General features: G+C 37.4%; 1 protein-coding gene across 1 annotated transcript in view; it reads left to right on the forward strand.

Annotated features, from left to right (window-relative positions):
• Positions 1-5,571: 5,571 nt before the first annotated feature.
• nr3c1 (nuclear receptor subfamily 3, group C, member 1 (glucocorticoid receptor)) overlaps positions 5,572-21,419 on the forward strand; it is a 30,092-nt gene continuing 14,244 nt past the window's right edge. The window contains exons 1-2 of the mRNA XM_084429925.1: positions 5,572-5,910; positions 7,694-8,808. Of these exons, the coding sequence (XP_084286051.1) occupies positions 7,703-8,808 (1,106 nt within the window). The 5' untranslated portion in view covers positions 5,572-5,910; positions 7,694-7,702. The remainder of the gene's footprint in view (positions 5,911-7,693; positions 8,809-21,419) is intronic.

Raw genomic sequence — 21,419 nt, forward strand, 5'->3', positions numbered from 1 at the left:
TAAAGGACCCGCAAATTGATGCATTGATACGTACAGAAATACAGGCATGAACATAATGATATCTTCTGAATTCGAGACGAAGTTTCTTCCCTCTTGGGGACTGCTAAAAATACTCAATTCTCAGATGACATGAATCATTTAACTATAGGCTGCCAGCATGTACTCTGTCTGTTTGATTTTATTTAGTCCTCGTTTTTAAAGCAGGTAAGATGACATGCAAAGTTGAAGACATGCCTGCAGCCACTGCCCTTAAAACACTTAAATAATGCAGGACAACTCTTAAGGTACCATCACTCTTTACTCATTCAGCCCTGTCTGGATGGGTATTTCCAATCACTGCAATATGTATAAAATGTAAATAAATCAAATGCAAATTTGCATTACTCCATTCATCCACTGATTCATGTAAAGCTTAGATGTTGCATTACAGATAATCCATGTATAAACACATTATCTTTTCATTACTTGGATTACTGGTCAAACTGTGTGGTCTTCATCCATCCATAAGGATAACGCATACACTTCTCTGGAGGAGGGAGCCGTCATAGCTGTGCAGCAATCCATTGACCTAGATTTTTAGTATTCTCTGGATTTCAGCCACCCCTGCCTCAGAGAGGAGCCATTTATGTGGATTTGGATGTTTCTGCATGTGGAGGGCCTTCGTGCTTAATGGAAACAGAAGAGTGCCATTATTGCAATTATTTATTTTTCAGATCCATGGTGTGCTTTTGAGAGTGAGGATCCTTTTTCTTGCGGTAAACATATTGTGATTTCTACCCATATTTTTTAATGGTTTCATTATTCCTGACAGTTTCTAAAATAGAGTTATGTACACCTCCACCCATTTTACATGAAAATGGAAACTTAACTTACAGACCACCCCATTTCTGTAAGTCCGCTGAAGGCAAGTTTGAAGAACCCAAGTGCGGCATTTATTCAAAACAAGATCAAACATAAAACAAAGGCATGAACTCAAAACATGAACATGAACGCTTACAAACAGTGGTTATGCAAACAAAAATGGCAAACATGAGGGCATAAAAACACAAGACTAATGACAAGGGACACCTGTGAACATAATCAAGACAATCAACCAATGACAACATGACACATTCACATGGGGGACACATGGGAGCATCACATGACTTTAACGGGATCACATGACAGACATGAAACAAGAACCAAAACATGACAGTTTCCTACATCTGCTGTTTCTCCATATGCATATCTACGAAGTTGTGTTATTTTAGCATCATTGAGATACAGTTTGATTAATATGTTGAATGTACTACAAATGGAAAAATGTTCCTTTGCATTTTTCATATATAGATGACAACGCTGTGAAAACGATCCCTGTTCGCGTGAATCCGTTGGATCCTCCGTGAAAAAACCTCCAACTAAAAACGCTGCATTAATCATGCCATGCCAGTAGTTGGCGATGTCACTTTGTAAAGAAACACTACATGCCTATAAACTTATGTGCATAACCTCCCCGTTTTCACAAAATCGAAAAGTTTTTGTAGGCCTAGTTTACACGAAGACGATAACAGTATTGTTTTCAAAAACTTGCACTTTTCAAATGTTTGCATTTTCAGGCCCCCAAAACGCTGTTGTCATGTAAATTAATGGCCAAAATGCATAAAAAGTTTTTGGTTATTAGTTGAAAATGGCTGAAAATAGTTATAATAGTATGAAAATAGTTGTAAACGGCCCCAAAGTGCAGTGGTAAGCATGTTTCTGCATTTGTATACAGGGTTGTGACGATATAACTCATGAGATGAGACAATATACAATATTTGGTTCACGAGAATGAGACAAGATGATATTTTAACACTATTTTAAAAAAGACTGTAAAAGTGGTATTTAATTCAACTGAAAGTCACGAAATGCAAAACAATGCAGGTTCAACTAATCATCTTGTAATGAATGTCCTTCTGTGTATGAATTATCATATGCAGTAAAAAACAGAACAATATGCAAGTACTATAAAACAAGGGTCTTCAACAGGGGGTCTCCAGCGGTACTGCAGGGGGTCTGCCAATTAATATTTGATCACAAATAATGTTTGTTTTTTTCAATAATTTTGTATTAAAACATCACAAAGTCAAATTTAAATAAGCACCCTGAAACAAAATCAAGACCACCCTCAGTTGATAATATAATAATAATAATAATAATATAATAATATTATTTTTAATAATATAATATAATATTATTGGCGAAACAGATTTGGCAAACTGTCCATGTTTGCGCTCTGGAGAACGTGAAATGTTCCTTTTTACAGAGTGTTTTTTGCAGCGGCCATTTTTAAATAATTTTAATGCTAAAACACTGTAAACCCCCAAAAAAAACAAAAAAAACAAGGCATTAATTTTGTTAAATAAAGTTTATCCCCCGGTTTCACAGACAAGGCTTAAGTCTAGTCCTAGACTAAAATGTAAATCTGAGCTATTTCAACTGAAAGAAACTTGCACTGACTGATCTTAAAACATGTCAGTGCATTTGTTTTGTCTTAAGATGCACACCAGTAATGCCTTTTTCTAAGGCATGTTTATAAAAATTACTTAAACGCCTAATTGAACTATGACCTAATCCTGGCTTAATCTAAGCCCTGTCTGTGAAACCAGGCCATAATCTATTAAATTTCTTGAAATCTACAAACCCGCAGAATAACTTTTTACAACGCGTCTCTTTCGCCTAAGGGGCCGTTTTCCTGAAAAACGTTGAAGACACCTGATAGATATATAAAAAGTCCATTAAAACAGCTGTTTCTTTGTGACTCGGTCCTCTTCAGATCCCCCCACAATTTTTCTATAGGATACAGGTCTGGGCTCTGGCTGGGCCATTCCAAAACTTTCATCTTTCTTTGCTGAAGCCATTCTTTTGTTGATTTAGATGAGTGTTGGAGCTATTCTTGGAGCTATTCATGATTCCCTCCACCTTCACTAAAGCCCCTGCAGTTCCGGCTGAGAGAAAAGCAGCCCTAAAGCATGATACTGCCCCCACTAGGATTCACAGTGCATGGTGTTCTTGTGCTAATGTGCTGAGTTTTTGCTCTGTGCTAGAGCTGCCAGAAAGAGCTGCAACTCTTTTAGGTTGCTGTTGGCCTCTTGACAGCCTCCATGACCACATTTCTCCTTGTCTTCTCATCAGTTTTGGAGGGATAGCCTATACCGTTCTTATTAATAACACTGTTGTGCCAAACTTTCTCCCCTTGTTGATCACTGTCTCCACTGTGTTCCATCTAATGCATGCAAGATGCAACCAAGATGTCTGTCTCTTTATCCTGAAAAACGTGATAATTTAAGTTGAGAAAACTTAATTTCTTTAGGTGTTACCAATTTAAGTAATTTTTTTAAGTTGATCCAACTGTTCACTTTTTACATCCAATTATAAATTTATTTAATCAATTTTTTTAAATCTTTCTTCTGGTGTTCAGTGGCATTGCACATGTTGTATTTTTTTCATTACACTGTAAAAAGTGATCAGTTGACTTAACTTTAAAAAAGTGAGGAAACCCATTGCCTTAGTAAATAAAAAAGAATTAAGTTATGTGAACTTGACAATTCCAAGTTACTCTGGCATGTAAAATAAAATGTGTTGTTATTACTTTATAACAACATGTATAAATAAAAACTAATTAACCACAACTTATTATGTGTAGGCCTACTTATAATTCACTGACTGATTTGATGTAATCTCATTGTATTCATTTCTTTGAAAGTCTTAACAAAAAATGTAGGCTACTAATATAGGCTACAATTCTTAAAAAATACAAAATTGCTCAAAACAGTTTATTCCTCTTTCATAAACTGCAAAAACTTTTCTTTGAGAATAGATCACATTTTAAATTGTCAATATAATTATTCAGTGTATTCAGAAAAGCAATAACTGGATTCAAAGCTACATCATTCCCCTTTGGCTAAGTGGAGAAAGCACTTTTTCACATTAAAACTCAAAAGGTTCTGCCGATGCTGTAACATAAATACTGGTCACCTTCTACACACATGTAAATGTGTTCCTCAAACCTGCAGGGTAGTCTATAGGTGCAAAATATTTCTATTTGTTTCATTTTTTCATGTAACAAAAAACATATTTTTAACAGTGGTGTGTAGACTTTTTATATCCACTGTACATAATTCGGTGTTTATTTCAATAATTACTCTTCTAGCAGCACTTTAGTTGAAGAGTCACATGATATTTTGAAGAGTCATTGAAGTGAACACCTGACCCTACTTTCATTAGTGTAACCCAATGTAGATTCATTCAAGATTTTTTTATAAATTCTGTTTACATTTTAGTTATTTATTTAAACGTGTAATTACTGACAGCACAGGTCATTGCTGAATTTTTGGTTGGTTGTTGACAATGAATAGCAGAACTGCCACATCAGAAAATATCTGGAATAATCATAATCTGGCTTGTCTGTTGCTGACCATGCCATTTAAAGCACTGTTTGGAAATAGCATTGCATTCTCAGCTTACATTTGTTAATATTTATCCTGAACAACTTTACACTCTCAGATGCATGAGACAATCTGATCAATAATAAATGCACAGAAACTAAATAAAGCTAAGCTAGGAAATTGTGCTTGAAACAAACTTTATTAATAGGCCTAGTCTATTTACTTCTCATGAACTAATGATCATTTATGTACGGGTCAACGACGTGCACATTTTTGTGTCCAAGTGCATTTTTTTCCTTTTAAAATAATTTTGTAAATTCTTTATTCTATAAAACCTATTAACCTGTTTGAATTCAGTTTTAGTAGGTACATTTAAATAATACATATTATTTTATGTTTTGTTATCTTCAATGTCAGGTGCTGCAACTGCCTGAACAAATGAACAGACTAAGCAAACTATTTAAAATTGTGTTTTGATAGGCTAATAAAAAAATAATAAAAAAATACTATGGCATAATTTTATGTTTGAAACCTTTTTGAAGCAAATTTCTGTTGAGATAATTGAAAAATGTTGTCCAGCAATTTGTATGGGTGGCACAACTGCAAACATGAGTTTTTTTTTTTTATTATTATGAATTGACAAAACAGTAAACATAATAATTCATCATCCAGAGGATGCCAACTGATCTTTGAGGCAGTGAAAAGGTTTGTAGATCTCGCCAATATAGGCTATATATATATATATACATACATACAACTATTTGCCTGAGTGACATGAAAGCATGCATTTACATGATAACATGAAACAACAACAACAACAACAACAACAACAACAAAAAGTCATTGTTAGTCATTGTTCATGACTAAAAAAAATATGCATTACATCAGTACTGAAAATCTATTTTAAAAAAAAAACACCTTTTTGTAGCTTTATTTGTCAATGACCCATTCATGTAATAATGTTAAAGTTATACAGCGTCGCCAATGTGTGGATGTGTCTGAATGAGAGAAACTGAAGAACAACAGACATAGAAGCAGTGAAGAGAGAGAAGGCAGTGTGTGTGTTTTTTTATGATGGAGATATCACCGAGGTTACTCTCATCTCACCCAGTGAAGTCACTGTAATAAGAGACGAGATGTAATAACTCGTCACTGCCAATAGGTCGCACTGCGTGTTGTAAAGAGTGTCGCCACGGAACTCAACTGTAATCTCCATTTTGAATGTTTTTATGGTTTAGGGTTTTATGGTTTTATGGCACGCCTCTTTTCTCATGGCCGAAAATGAGAAAAGTGCCTGGATTACCCAGATGGGATTATGAATTCGGACTGAAACGCGGGACGATATCCGACCCGCGACCTTTTTCACGCAGTTTGCGATTTGTCTTGCTCTTCTGAAACGACCTCAGACTGCGGTGAAGGCTCATGTTGTTGCTATTCGAAACCTCTACACAAAAACAATGTCAGATGATGCAACAAATCAAAACAGGAACGTAAATATCAAAAGGTACGTATTTCCAGATGTATTCTTGTTAATCGTGTACCTGGATACTAATATACGCATTCATAGCGTTAAAGTATAGCAACTAGTTTTAAATTAGTAACTGTCGTTTCTACACTCGGACTGATTTCGCGACTTGTTTTTCACACCATTAAACAGTTATTGCAGTCCTGTTACGGCGATGTATGCGCTGTTTTGGCTGTTGCATAGGTATTGCACGTTATTTAAGGGTTCAGAGTTGAAATTTGAAGTGGTCGACTCGTCTGTCTGCTTTGGGTTAGCAGTGGGTGTGAGTAGGCCTCAGTGCGTGTCACACTACTACTGCTGCTGCTGCTGCTACAAGCGCGCGAGATCAGCACGAGACTTAACGTTACACATTTGGATTTTTATCCGTTTATTAAAATAATAGTCGAAAGACGTAAGCTCCACGCATTCAGTTGCAGATGATGAGGCGTTTTGGACAAAATAGTCTTAATAACGTTAAAGATTGAGATAGTTTATGAGGTAACGTTAGTTACTATAAAAACATCTAATAAGTTCAATAATTAGGCTACTGTGTGCAAGTACGAGACGTATATTTGTCCAACGGTGTTACTGTGATTTTAATACATTTAAATATAGATAACTCATCCAATGTCAAAAGATATCATTTCAAACCATGCATAGTTACAGTGTACGACTACGTGGTGTTTATGCAGAACAGTCCAACTTCTCGCGGGTCTTTTTGTTTGTTTAATTTTTTATGACGTCATATAATAGTACTATTGTTGTGGCTAATACTAAGTTACCACAGATATGCCGATTTACGAGTAAATGTGAGCAACTATGCTATTTTAGAATCAGAATGAGATTCATTGTCAAGTATTCTTGCTTAACGTTACACACACACGGGATTTGCCTTGGTGAAGCCTAGGCCCTCAATACGCAGAACAAAATCAAGACAGAATAATATTAAGTGAATATAACGTTACAGTACCGGTCAAAAGCTTGTAAAGAAAACGTAGGCCTACTATTTTTAATGTTTTTGAAATAAGTATCATATGCTCATCAAGCCTGCATTTATTTGAGAAAAAAAAAAAAATACAGAAAAATCATTAATATTGTGAAATATTATTATAATTTAAAATAATGGTTTTGTAGTTTAATATATTTTCAAATATAATTTATTTCTGTGATGCAAAGCTGAATTTTCAGCATCATTACTCCAGTCTAGTGTCACATGATCCATCAGAAATCCAATATGCTGATTTTCTCAGTGTTGGAAACAGTTGTGCTGCTTAATTTTTTTATAACCTGTGATACTATTTTCAGGATTCTTTGATGAATAAAAAGTAAAAAAAGAACAGCATTTATTCAAAATAGAAATCTTTCCTAATACTTTTTATCAATTTAACTAGTCCTTGCTGAATAAAAGTATTAATTTGTTTAAAAAAAATGACTGACACCAAACTTCTGAACGGTAGTGTATACTGTAATTTGTTACAAAAGATTTCTATTTTGAATAAATGCTGTTCTTTTTTTAACTTATTTATCAAAGAATCCTGAAAAAAGTATCACAGGTAATAAAAAATATTAAGCAGCACTGTTTCCAACATTGAAAATTAATCAGCATAATGATTTCTGAAAAATTTTCATGGCGAAAAGTTGTTACCATGGTGCATTTTTGTCTTTACCTCTTTTAACCATGTTTTGTTTTCATGTTACTAACAGTAAAATATGCTTTTTTTTTTTAGTGATGTTATTTATGGTGTTTTAGAAAATATAATTGTTTTGTTGTGTTTTACCACAGTAATGCAAGATGGATCAAGGAGGTCTGAAGAACGGCGCCAAGAGAGATGAGTGTTTGAATACTTTGGATTACAGCAACAGCCCAGTTGAGGGAATTTTACGAAGCGGAAAACAAAGTGCCATGTCTGTCGCTCCCACGTCCATGGTTCCTCAACCCAGTCTACTGATGCAGCCAGTTTCCGCGGACCTTCCCAATGGCCTGAGCAATTCACCCACTCTGGAGGAGCACACCACCTCCACTCTTGGCTTCTTTATGGAAGATTCAGAACTCAAACCGGTTGGGAAGGAGCAGAGGGCTCAACAACAACAACAGGCCCTGTGCTCTTTCACTTTGGGGGACAGCTTCTCAGGTCTGGAGGCCAGCATTGCAGATCTCAATAGCTCCTCCCCTTCAATGGACTCCATGATCGGTGGAGTCGACCCCAATCTCTTTCCTTTAAAAACAGAGCAATTTTCTCCCATGCATAAATGCGATATGGACCTTGACCAAGATTCTTTTGGTCCAATGGGGAAAGATGTTGATGTTGGCAATCATAAGCTCTTTAGTGACAACACTCTGGACCTCCTGCAGGACTTTGAGTTGGACGGATCGCCCTCTGATTTCTATGTGGCAGATGACGCGTTCCTCTCCACCATAGGTGAAGATGCTCTACTCGGAGACTTGTCGACAAATACAGAGAGGGACTCAAAGGCCACGATCTCGGTGAGCAGCATGCTCAACGGCATGAGCACTTCCAGCCCCTCCAGCACCACCACTACCACCAGCCTGGCCACTGTGAAAATAGAGAAGGACTCTATAATCCAGCTGTGTACTCCAGGGGTCATCAAAAAGGAGAACGTTGGTGGGACTAACTACTGTCAGATTGGTCTCCACAGCACACCTATTAACATTTGTGGTGTCACCACTTCAAGTGGACAGAGCTTTCTCTTTGGGGCCGACCCGTCCAGAGCTGCTGTCAGTCAGCAGAAAGATCAGAAGCCTATCTTTAAAGTGTACACCCCTCTGACCTCTTCAGAAGACAGTTGGAGCAGGGGCCAGGGCTTTGGGAATGCAAGCGGAATGCAACAGAGGGCCAGCGAATGCTTTTCCAAAAACTACACAAGCCCCTATGCCAGGTAAGCCATGAAAGCCACCAGGATGGTCAGTGCTTCAGTTACAGATGAAAATGGCAATTTTTAAATGTGTGCCTGGAAAAGTCTTAGAAATGACTTAAAATCTTAAAAAATCATGGAAGAATCATAGAAATGTCTGTAGTGATTATAAATGTATCTTGGTGTGCCGAGCTCTAAACAATTTTATAGGCATCCCGGCGCCATCTGCACTGCTGAGAGCGGCGTATGTGATGAATAGATCACATTGTGATGAGTAGATTACATAGATGAATATGTAATGTGCCACACGCTTTCCTCTCAATAATTCAATAAACGCACAACAGAAATGACAGCGGTGAGAAAACAGCCGTTAAGAAAGCATCCGATCATAGCTATGTGAATGTTTACACAAGCTCTGCAATTTTAGGGCCCTATAAAATCCATTTTATTTTTTCCCAAATTCCATTTTATTTTTTCCCAAATTCCGTTTTTTCCATTTGAATTCAGTTTTTTATTTTAGTCGTAAAAAGAGTGCTTTTAATGTTAATGATTAAAATGTACACAAATCAAATAGGAATGACCTTACATTTATTGAGGTAACAAACATCACATTTACTCAGTACTTTTCAGGACAAATACTGCATGATGCAACATAACACTGCACTCTTAGTACTTCAAGTAACAACAAAATATGAATGGTAATGAGCTTTATACTGTCCAGTAAAATTAATTATATTAGTTTATATAGCCTAAGTTTAAATAAAAGTGCTCGATTAGCTTTTTCTTTCAAGTAAAAAAAATAGGACAAAAAATTATGCATAAAGTACTTATAAGAATCATCTTTTCTATACAGTACATTAAAGGGCATAAAAAAAAAGGCAAAATACAGGAAGTAGGGCCTACTCCCTGAGTTATGAAATTAAAGTTGACTTTGTCATCATGTAACAGCCATGTTGAATGCAGCAGCAGTAATGCACGTATGTAGGGACGTGGTGGCCTTAATAGCGTTATCATTGTACTTCTTGTTCTTCACATGGCTTTTGGATAACAGGTGGTCAGTGCATGTATTTTTGCGCTTCCAGTCAATGGAATGTTGACAAAACTTACAAAACAAGAGTTCGCCTGACGCATAAAAGTCACGTGGGAACTGCTCGGCTCGGTACTGAGGGCTTAGCGTCGAGTTTCTTCACTTTTTCCCCCGACGAAAGCAGAGCCGTGGAGAGCCGCTTCACCATGCTTTCATTGTTTTGAAGGGGGAGCTGAAATGACGGGAGGGGTTGTGTCGCCTAGATTTGCTTCCCCCGGTCTACATTTTCCTCAGACATACGTTTTTCTCCCACACAAAAACTGAATTTTATTCCAAATATGTAAAATTCCACGTTAATTTGCCAATTCCACGATTCCATCCACGATTCCGTGATCGCGGAAATTATAGGGCCCTACAATTTGGCACTCCAGTAGTCTCTCGTAGCCAGACCTTGAGGCTGACGGCAGAAGGTCTGGACTCCATCGCAGCTTTCACTGGCCAAGGACCGCCCAAGCAGACGTTTGACTGACATGTAACGCAACCAATCACAGTTCGTTTTGTTCCGCACCATGTTTAGGGCTGTGAAAATGTAATAAATTATTCACTCAAGAACAGTGTGCAAGTTTACTGCAACAATGGAGCCACAAACTTCACATAATTTTGATAATCCACCATTTAGTCGATCCTGGTAAGCGCTCATTGTCACAGTTGTAAACACGACCACTTTCTTCTTCTATGAGGGGGTTTGGCGTCACAACGAATTTGTTTCCAATCAGTTTTAGAAAATCCTGAAGTGTTTCCAGTTAAGTGTGCCATATGCATCAGAGGTTCAGCCAACGGTCTGTGGGTGTGATGTCTGAGGCTGAGACTAGCACTCCAGTGACATCACGCAATGTTTATTTATATAGCACTTTATATAATAGATTGCTTTGAAGCAGGACCTTTACAGTATTAAACTTGAAAAACAATCAGTGTCGGTTTCGATTAGAATTAGCCTACAACATTTTCTACTATAAAGCAGCTCTCCATTGTAGTGTTGTCACGATACTGGAATTTCTAATTTCAATATAATTATATTATATAATATAATTCAATATCATTTTCTATACAAAGTGGAAACCTGCCATATATATCGCCATACAGATATTTTTATTAGTATCTCAGTCATAATATTTTGATAATTTGGGTAATTTTGTTGCAATAGTTTACTAAAGACAAGTAAACAGTCAGTAATAAAATAAGAACAAATAAATAAATTGCAAATGATAGCACAAATAAAAACAATAGAATAAAGAGGCAAATAAAATGAACATGGCTTTAAGTTTTTTAAGTGAGTCTAACAAACAGTAGTATTCGGGTTAAATAAAATAAAGTAATCAAATATGAAATAACACTGGACAGTCTTCATTGTAAAAATTAAATACAGATTAATGGTTACAATTAAAGTCACAAAAGTTATTCAGTCAAGAGCAGTGAGTGATTTTCTCTTTCTCTTTTTTCCTTTGATGAACATGACAGAAAGCAGCAGGTTTATTAGGCTGCTGCCACTTTAAAGAATAGTTCACTTCAGAATTAAAATTTCCTGATAATTTAGTCACCCCCACATCATCCAAGATGTACATGTCTTTCTTTCTTCAGTCGAAAAGAAATTAAGGTTTTTGAGGAAAAAATTCCAGGATTTTTCTCCATATAGTAGACTTCAGCGGTTATCAGCGGGTTAGGGAATGCAGCTTCAAAAGGCTCTACACGATCTCAGCCGAGGAATAAGGGTCTTATCTAGCGAAACGATCGGCCATTTAAAAAAAAAACACAAACATTTATATACTTTTAAAAATATATATATATTTGGCCGATTTTTGCCTTTATTGTGATAGGATAGTATAGAGTGGACAGGAAGGTGGGAGAGAGACAGGGATGGGATTGGGAAAGGTCCACGAGCCAGGATTCGAACTCGGGTCACCCAAAGCGCAGCGGCGCTATATGTTGCACCAAATCGGCTATCGGTGCCGACGCATTTATATACTTTTTAACCACAAATGCTCATCTTGCTTGTCCGTCCACGACTTCACGCATTATGTAATCACGTTGGAAAGGTCAGGCGGTAACCTGACGTAACGTTAGGCGGAAAATGTAGGGTAGGGCGAGAAACTCCATTTCATTTTCTCCTCCAACTTCAAAATCGTCCAACATTGTTGTTTTACCTTTTGATTTTTTTCTTGTAAAGGGCGTTTGACTTAAGCCTGTTTTATGCTTCTGCGTCGAACTGCCGCCGTAGCTACGTCGTAGGCTGTGTGTAGCGCGCGTACCCTACGGCGTACCCTGACGTGCACCTCTCCAAAAATGTAACAACACGTCAATTCTACGCGGACACAAGCGCTGTGATTGGTCTGCCAGAACCCCTCCCTCGGGGTTTCACACGCTCCCTAGGTTACGAGTCAACGCGGACAACGACACAGAAGTATAAATTAAAACCAACACGTTGCCTACGGCGTATAGGCTCCGGCGTAGGTCCGACGCAGAAGTATAATGAGGCCTTTAGTCTTTGCACATTCGCTTTGTAAACACCAGGTTGATACTTCCACCTACGTCACGTGTGACCTTTCAATGTGTGGCGCATCACAGCTAGTGTAAGATGAGCATTTGTGGTTAAAAAGTATGTAAATGTTTTTTTATTTTTTTTATTCTTTTTTTTAAAAATGACAGCTCGTTTAGCTAGAAAAGACCCTTATTCCTCGGCTAGGATCGTGTAGACCCCTTTGAAGCTGCATTGAAACTGCAATTTGGACCTTCAACCCATTGATAACCGTTGAAGTCCACTATATGGAGATTAATAATCCTGGAATGTTTTCCTCAAAAATCTTAATTTCTTTTCGACTGAAGAAAGAAAGACATGAATATTTTTAATGACGTGGGGGTGAGTAAATTATCAGGAAATTTTAATTCTGAAGTAAACCAATCCTCTAAGAGTTTATGCACGGATCCAATATACTGTTAAACAACATGCAATTTATTTGTCAATTATTTTCGTTCCAAAACTGACTGTATTTACCTGAATACTTGCCAAGACAGGAATGTTGACAATTGTATGTGCATTTGACCATTTAAGCGCAATAAGCCACGAAAAAGAACTACATTTTGTACTCGCGAGCTGTTTGAGAGATGGCTTTATGTGTGCGGCACTTATCAGTGGTGTGCGCGCTTTTGGTGTGAGTGTGACACCTTCGGGAATGAGAAAATTTTAGCAAAATTCAGGACTTGTATCACCAACACTATTCAACCGGAGCAAATGAGAAGAGGTGGGTGTGTGTCAAACTGTCAATTCACCAGAGAGAAGAGAGAAGCAAGAACGTGCAGCTGGTATTGGTGTGATACTGCAGAAAAATAAATATTGGCATCGTTTCAGATATTTAAAGGGATGGTTTGGAGTAAAATCAACCAAAAAGAATAGCATCCACTGTTGAAGGCTTCAGGCTCGGTAATCAAATCAAAACTCTTTCAAAATGCAGCTTTTCCTGAAGTATTGGGAACTTTTAGTAACTCCTTACGCTCTAACTTCTCCCTGATGCTCTGCATGGTCAACTGTCACCTAATGCATTGCACGCACGTCGCGTTACTCGCGTGATCGCATATCGCATTATATCAATATAACAATATTTCATACAGTAGCCTGCGCTCTCCACGTGTATTATGGGCACGATGAAAGGAGAAAAGCTCAATGAGCCCGAGTCCGACCAAAGCCCAATCTGTAAAAAAAAATTGACCCGACTGCTCCCAATAAGTGACAAAATAACGCCAACATTTTCCTATTAACATGTTGTGATTAGTATGTATACGGTTAGAAGATGGTTGTGTCTCATGTGACCTTGTTATTCGTACACGCTGTGACTATACAAATCACAACATCAGGAAAAAAAATGGTCACTTATTGGGAGCAGTATGCTAGCTGTAGCCGTTTACCTCCAGTCTTTGTGCTAAGCTAGGCTAGCGGTGGGTGCGTCAGACGGAGTTACGGCACGCGCGGAGATGAAAAAGGTATGTATGGACTTATCTAACTCTGGGGGATAAGGTGAATAAGCTAAAGTCCCAAAAAGTCGCCGTGTTCCTTTAAAGCTTAATTAGAGATATCAGCCGAATGACTTAGTGCAGGCGCTAATGGATCCAAGTATCTCGTAAATTACCCCAAACTTAAACTTATTTCAGTTATTTGCCAAGACAACATTTCCAATTTTCTATATTTAGATTTTATTTCATTGCAGCTTCATTTTAATTAATAATAAAAAAGAAGGTTTTAGTTAACAAAGACAAAAAAGTATGGGAACCACACTCAGTTATCCCTAAAATAAATTATATTTTAGTAGTTTTGGCACAAACATATATTCAGTATTGAAGAGGAAAAGAATGCACAGAATAAGAATTACATTTTGAGAGTATCTTTTCTGGGAATAATCATGCCATGCACTTCCTCCAGTAAGAAACAGCCATGAAATGGAGGTCAGGCCAGAAAAAAAACCCAGCGCTGATTTTTAAAGACAGTGCTGCTGCTCCCTAAATTAGTTACCGTGCTGTACCATTATTGGTTTGTTACAGTTTTACCCAAAGTATTAAACTACTTAAAATGCTGTAAGGTCAATGCAAGAATACAATATCTTGAGACTGAACATTCAGACAGAACTGCACCATTTTCTTTTTCACAATCATGTTCCATCATGTTTTTTTACTGCTATCTCTCCTCAACTATTTGCAAACCCTGACTTGTGTGAGCATAAGTTGTAATCGAATGAAATGTGCTCCAAGGGCATGATAGTAGGGCAGAACGGGAAGCAATCTGTTAATGTGCTTCTTTTGTTAAGATAAAGAACATTTTGTATCTACTGGAAGTCTGAAGATGACTGTGTAGTTGTCAAGGAGTTATGTAACTGACACACATAGCTAAACTGAGTGATCTCCACAAAGCAGGTCTTTGCAACTCGACCTGAAACCTGCTCATCCAAAACTGCAGCAGTTTGGTTGATTGCCAATGATGTGTCAAGTATACAGCCTTTGAGGAAATGTCTGGATATTTGTCATGTGAACGGGCCATTAGTGACACACCCACATAGTACAGCTTTTGCCAGTTACTTAAAATAAACACAAGATTGTTTTTCTAATGTCAGAGTCATTGGGTTCAGATTAGGGATGTGCACGAGTATTATAGCCTACTGACGTTTCGACATAATTCATCACATGTACACGCTTCTCTCGCTAGCGTAAAATGGCGGAGGAAGGCGAAACACAAAAGCAAGTAATAAAGAAATGCACCCACCCATACTCGAGCATTTTTTTAATTACTTGCTTTTGTGTTTCGCCTTCCTCCGCCATTTTACGCTAGCGAGAGAAGCGTGTACATGTGACGAATTATGTCGAAACGTCAGTAGGCTATAATCGATTATGGTCTATTACTACGCAACGATTAATTTCAACATTTTACAGTCTTTTACCGTTAACATTTTATTCAGTGCACCTGCTTGGAAGTTTCTAAAGATTGTGAAGACCTTGATTAGCTGGTTCAGGTGTGTTTAATTAGGTCTGGAGCTAAACTCTGCTGGAACTGGAAGGTGGCCCTCCCGGATCAAGATTGGACACACACACTTGAGTTACAGCAATAAGAGCAAATGACTAGATTCATAAAATAACCATTAAGTGATGTTGAGATGCTCTCAAGGATGAACTTGACCTTCAGCCTCCACATCTTGGTCAAAAAGCTTCCTCAAAAGTTTTGCTCCAACATCCACATGTAATCCTACTTTTTCACAATCAATTTCACAATCATTACTGATGGATAAAACCAAGAGCCATCCTACAGTTTTTTTCCTGTTTCACTTAGATATTTTTTATGAAAAAAATCACAATAATTTGAAAGTGGACCTTAAATCGTCTTTAGTAGTTTGTGGTTCTGGATAGAAAATAGTCAGTGGTTCAGCCATGGAGAGCAGGAACAGATGGTGAAACACGAGAGGTTTAATCTTTAATTTACATGTAGACTCAATTATCTGGCCTTTGTGGTCTGCAGGTTTTGAGTGGGAGTCGAGGTTGTTTGCGACTGCGTCCCAACCTGCGTGACATTTAATGGCTTGCAGCCAGCTTAGACAGAAGCTGTCTCTCTCTCTCTCTCTCTCTTTGTTTGTTGGTCTCTCACTTTTTCTCCTGTGTGCACGCTATGCGGTAAACACGGTTGGTTTCAGGTCTGTGGCGCCACATTTCTCACGCAAACATGCAGTCGGTTCACACCCCTTTTGTTTTGCGTCATTTTTTTTTTTCCTATGTGACTCTCCATCTTAAATGATGATCTAATTAAGCCAAACCCTTTGATTTAAAGTGACTCAGACATTCTTCCTGAAAGCTTTGCTCAAATCGTTCTTGGCTTTCTATGAGTCAATATCGATGGCACTCTCAGGCAGCTGTGAATAAGTAGCTTGTTTTCTCTTTCTCCTCTGTTATCCTCTATCCAGCACACCACTGAGTATTTTTAACTCTGCATAACCAGCCCCACAATGAGGACCTTTGGACTAGTGAAAATAGAGGTTTTCTAAAAAAAATTAAAAAAGCCCCAGCAGACTTAAAGTGCACTGACCCTGACAACAAAAAACCCAGCTGTATATTACTAAAATGCTAACACACAGGGGGCCTATTTTAACGATCTAAAGGGATAGTTCACCCAAAAATGAAAATTCTGTCATCATTTACTCACCCTCAAGTTGTTTCAAACCTGTAAGAATTTCTTTTTTCTGCTGAACACAAAAGAAGATATTTTGAAACATTTCTGTAACCAAACAGTTGATGGACCCCATTGACTTCCATAGTATTTTTTTTTCCTACTATGAAAGTCAATGGGGTCCATCAACTGTTTGGTTACAGACATTTTTCAAAATATCTTCTTTTGTGTTCAGCAGAAAAAACAAATTCTTACAGGTTTGAAACAACTTGAGGGTGAGTAAATGATGACAGAATTTTCATTTTTGGGTGACCTAGGCTATCCCTTAAGCTCATGGTCTAAAGCGCACAGCGCAAGTTCACTTAGGGCGTGTCCGAATGGTCGGCACGCCAGGCGCATGGTCTAAAAGGGTTGTCCCTATTCTCATAATGAGTAATGGGTGTGTTTTGGGATTTACGTGCGTTAAACAAATCAGAGTCTCATCTCCCATGCCCTTTAAATGCCAGTTGCGCTTGCGCCATGGCAGATTTGCTATTTACATGACAGAATTTGCTAGCCGAAAGACTGATTGAGTCTCCAGAGCGCAAACGGAACTGCTTGTGCGCGAGGTAAAAGTGCGCAAGCAGACCATCTACGGATTCTCTATATCTTTATGTTCACAATAATAATCTTTTACATTGTAATCCTTTTTTTTTTTTATATATTTGGCATGTTCATGTGCTGCTGTGCGTCCCTGTGTGTTTAATAAGCAGAGTGTACGCGCGTTGTGGACCTGTCTATAGGCGCACATTACTAACACGCTCATTAAAAAGCATAAAATTCTGTCTATTTCTATTGCCTCAAAATACCAACGCGCCAACAATGCGCCAGAACACACCTTGTTTTCAGACCAGCACGCCCATGGGCGCACAAATGGGCGCAAATGCATTTGCTATTTAAACAACGTGTCGTAGGATGTGAAAATGATAACTGCGTCGGGCTGAAACTAGCAAAAAACACTTGCGTCGCACTTGGCACTGCATTGCGCCAGGTGTAAGATAGGGTCCTAAAGGGCTTTTACTTCCATGGCCTGATGCAATTTGATTACGCCCGTTTCACACATACTCCGTGTGCAGTGCGTGTGCGGTGCGTGTTGCAGTGCGTATGCGGTGCAGGAGCAGCACGCGCTAAAGTGCTTTCACATAAGCTGCGTTTGCAGTGCATAACTGATCCGGCTCTACCACAAACAAATTGTATTTCAAATCCATCAGTTATCAGCAAATTTTATTTAAAAAAAAAAGTTTTTTGTCAGCATTGCGATTCTCTTTGTACATATATACTCTTTAATAGACGTATTCACGTTTAAACACAATTTAAACAAACTTCATTGCATTACTTCTATATAATTATATATTAAGTTGCTCAAGCAAGTGGCAAAATATTTAACCATGTACTTATATTAAAATCGCATAGACTACATTTTAAATTAAAACTTAAAATTGAAAAAAAAACAGCAGACTCATATAGGCTACTCTTTCTTTTGCATAATTTAAATCTTTATACAATAAATCTTGCATGTCACAAAGAACTTGTTTTTCCACCTCCACGAATGAGACCAGTGTTGTTCATTATGTTGCGTTGTTGAAATATGTATTTTCCCTTGATTTACCCTGGTCTTAACGTCTCAGCATTGCGATTCTCTTTGTACACATACACTCTAACGTATGCACATTTAAACACAATTTAAACAACGTAGGCTATTATTCAATGCATTACTTCTACTTATATTAAGTTCCTCAAGCAAGTGGTCAAATATTTAACCATGTAGCCTAGGCTATATAAAAAAACAGCCGACTCTCATGCCTTTTCTTTTGCATTTAAATTAAAACAATAAATCTTGCATGTCACAAAGAATTTGTTTTTCCACCTCCACGAGTGTCGTTCATTATGTCGCCTTGTTGAGGTAAATTGTAGATTTCCTTGCTTTACCCCGGTCTTAAAGTGAAAATAGTATTTAATTAAATACATTTATGTTAAGATTACTACATTTTATTTAATTAATCGCATTTATGGTGAAATTACTAAATTTTTAGGTCAATCTGTGTTCATTTTGATCATGAAACATGCGCTGTCACTTTAATTCAGCGTGTGCAGCACAGCAAAAATAGACTCGGTGCGGAAACGATCTCTGCACTGCTGTATACGCACCGCAACTGGAACGGATCGACGGACTGCAACCGCGTGCAGTGTGGAAGCTCTAACCTGTTAACATGGGTACGAAAAAAAATACGCACCGCATACGCACTGCAAACGGAGTATGTGTGAAACGGGCGTTACACTTGTACCTGAACAGAGAGACTCCAGACAGAGGAGCACTGCATTCCAATTTGCATGCCATCCATCCTAAATAGTATTTAAAATTAGAGTTAGTGTGTCCCATATCGTAGTATGTTGAAATGAGTATTCCAAAGGTACCCAATGGTCTACTTTTTCTGGTTAGAATATGAAGTGCTGCTGATACGTACACATTCTAACCGGCTAATATTGCCCACAACCCATTGCGCATTGGACAAGGATTCGATTAGAACTACAAATACGAATAAAAAGTGTAAACTACAAACATGGTGGATGTGCGAGTGCGACGGTTAAGTAGAGAGGTTTAGATAAAGGGGTTTGAGTGATTAATTATCAGTATCTAACCTGATGAAAAGATATTTATTCAATGTTATCCACAATATAGGCTAGTTTATCTACAACATCATTGTGAACTTTTGTAATGATATGTTTGGTCATTACCTTTTAATTGCAAATTGCGAACACATTAGGAGAATCTCTGCATAAAAGACCCACGACTGTCAGATCAAGGTACCTACTACATTTCTCTCCAAAACGGAAGAAAATGTAATTAAATTGAATGTGGAGGATGTCCCAAAGCTTGCCTACTATTCTGCTACACTCAAAAGTATATTTTTCTTCACAAAAACTGTATACATTTTTTGGGCGTAGTGTAAGTAGGCGAACTGGGATGCAGCAGTGACCGTTCTTTATTCTTCTAACTCACACTTCTCCACAACTAATGCCATTAAAAAAAGAAATGCTTCTTGAGCAGCAAATTAGCGTATTAAAATGATTTCTGAAGAATCATGTGACACTGAAGACTGGAGTAATGATGCTGAAAATTCAGCTTTGCATCAGGAATAAATTACATTTTAAAACATATTTAAATAGAAAATACTCATTTTAAATTGTAATAATATTATACAATATTACTGTTTTTGGTCAAATAAATGCCAAGTGACTTCATTCAAAAACATTAAAATCTTACAGATCCCAAAAGATTGTGAAGTACTGATATAGAGTTTGAGTTATTATTGCAGACTGGATATGGAATGTCATCTGGCTTATGGTTTTTCTCTCCATGTGGACAAAGCCAAGAAATGATTGAGACAGGGTGAAATTTAATAAGTTATTTTCAGTCGAATCGTTGTCATTTAGGAATAAGACCGAGTGGGTGTTTGAATCAAGATAGCAATCTTGTAACGATTAATCATGCAGCTCTACACTAGCGTTTGTTGAGACGCATAAAACTTAACAGTAGCTTTTAATCCTGGTTTCTGCTTGCCATATTGAGTTGCATAAAACAAATGTCAATGCCATTATATTCCATCTTTTTTTAACGCCATTGCTAATTAAAAAGTTCTGAATGCTGATTAGTCAATACAATATTCCAGCTGTTCTAAAATACAATATAGTAACAGATTTAACTAGGGCTGCAACTAACGATTATTTTGATAATCGATTAATCGGACGATTATTTTTTCGATTAATCGATTAATCGGATAGTTTTTAAAAAAAATTCAATTTGATTTTTGTTTATAACTAAATAAAACCCTAAATCAGGGTATTTATGTGTAAAAGTGTACTTTAAAAAGTGCAAAAGCCACACACTGAGTTTTACTAATATAATCTTTAATTTTTACATTTTAAACCCCAAACACAAAAGTTTGTCCAGTTTTTAAACAGTAAAACTTCTTTAAATATCCAAAATATAAATAAACAAAACAAAATATTGAGTTGCGCTGCTCATATAAACTTCACATTATGAAATTAGGACACAAACATGTTTGTAATAAGATATTAAGCAGCAGATTTTGAATTCCAATGTAGAATGCGATCTGTTATTTCTTGATAACAGACCGCTGCGAAGTAGCCTATAACACACCAGAAAAACAGAGCGTTGCTATGGACGCAGGATTCTAACCGTAGAGACGGAACGGACTATTTTCTTTAGCGGAAGCAATACAATCATTTTTAAATCAATAAACTCCTTTTTAAATCAATATTTTGTGTAAAATTATTGATTTATTTGGTGGGTAGCCATGTAATAAGCGGGATTATCCCTTACATAGTAGACAAATAGCTAAAGAGAGCGGAATGGAGGTAACGTTACGCAGCTGACAACAGGCTTGGTTAAAAGTACAGGAAAAATGATGTATTACTGCACAAGCATTCGCTGAAAACCACTGACTACAGTGACTAAAAAACAATATTTTACTGCTGCTGTTATTAACTGCCTTTATATTTAGTGCTTCACTTTGTAAACACCATTTAATTTAACCTATTTCTGCGGTAGCGCTATTTTAATCCATCACTTATGTTGTGAGCGAACTGATTGCGCAACCTGATGCTCGATACAAAATAGATCTAGTGTGACTGTCCCGAAGTTAGTAAACAAAGCTGTTTACACAGTAGCATTGAATTAAACTAGACTATACCATTTTCACATCTTCATATGAGAATATACAGTTTTTGCTTGCCGTGCTGATGTTTCTCTCCGATTACTCTCTGCCATTTCGCGTGACTGCGTTGTCATGAAAGTGACGTCATCAGTAACGCTCCCCGTGACGTGAGCAGACCAACTAATCGACAATGACATTC

The sequence above is a fragment of the Rutilus rutilus genome (genome assembly GCF_951802725.1).
Source record: "Rutilus rutilus genome assembly, chromosome: 14".
In the NCBI taxonomy this organism is placed as follows: domain Eukaryota; kingdom Metazoa; phylum Chordata; class Actinopteri; order Cypriniformes; family Leuciscidae; genus Rutilus; species Rutilus rutilus.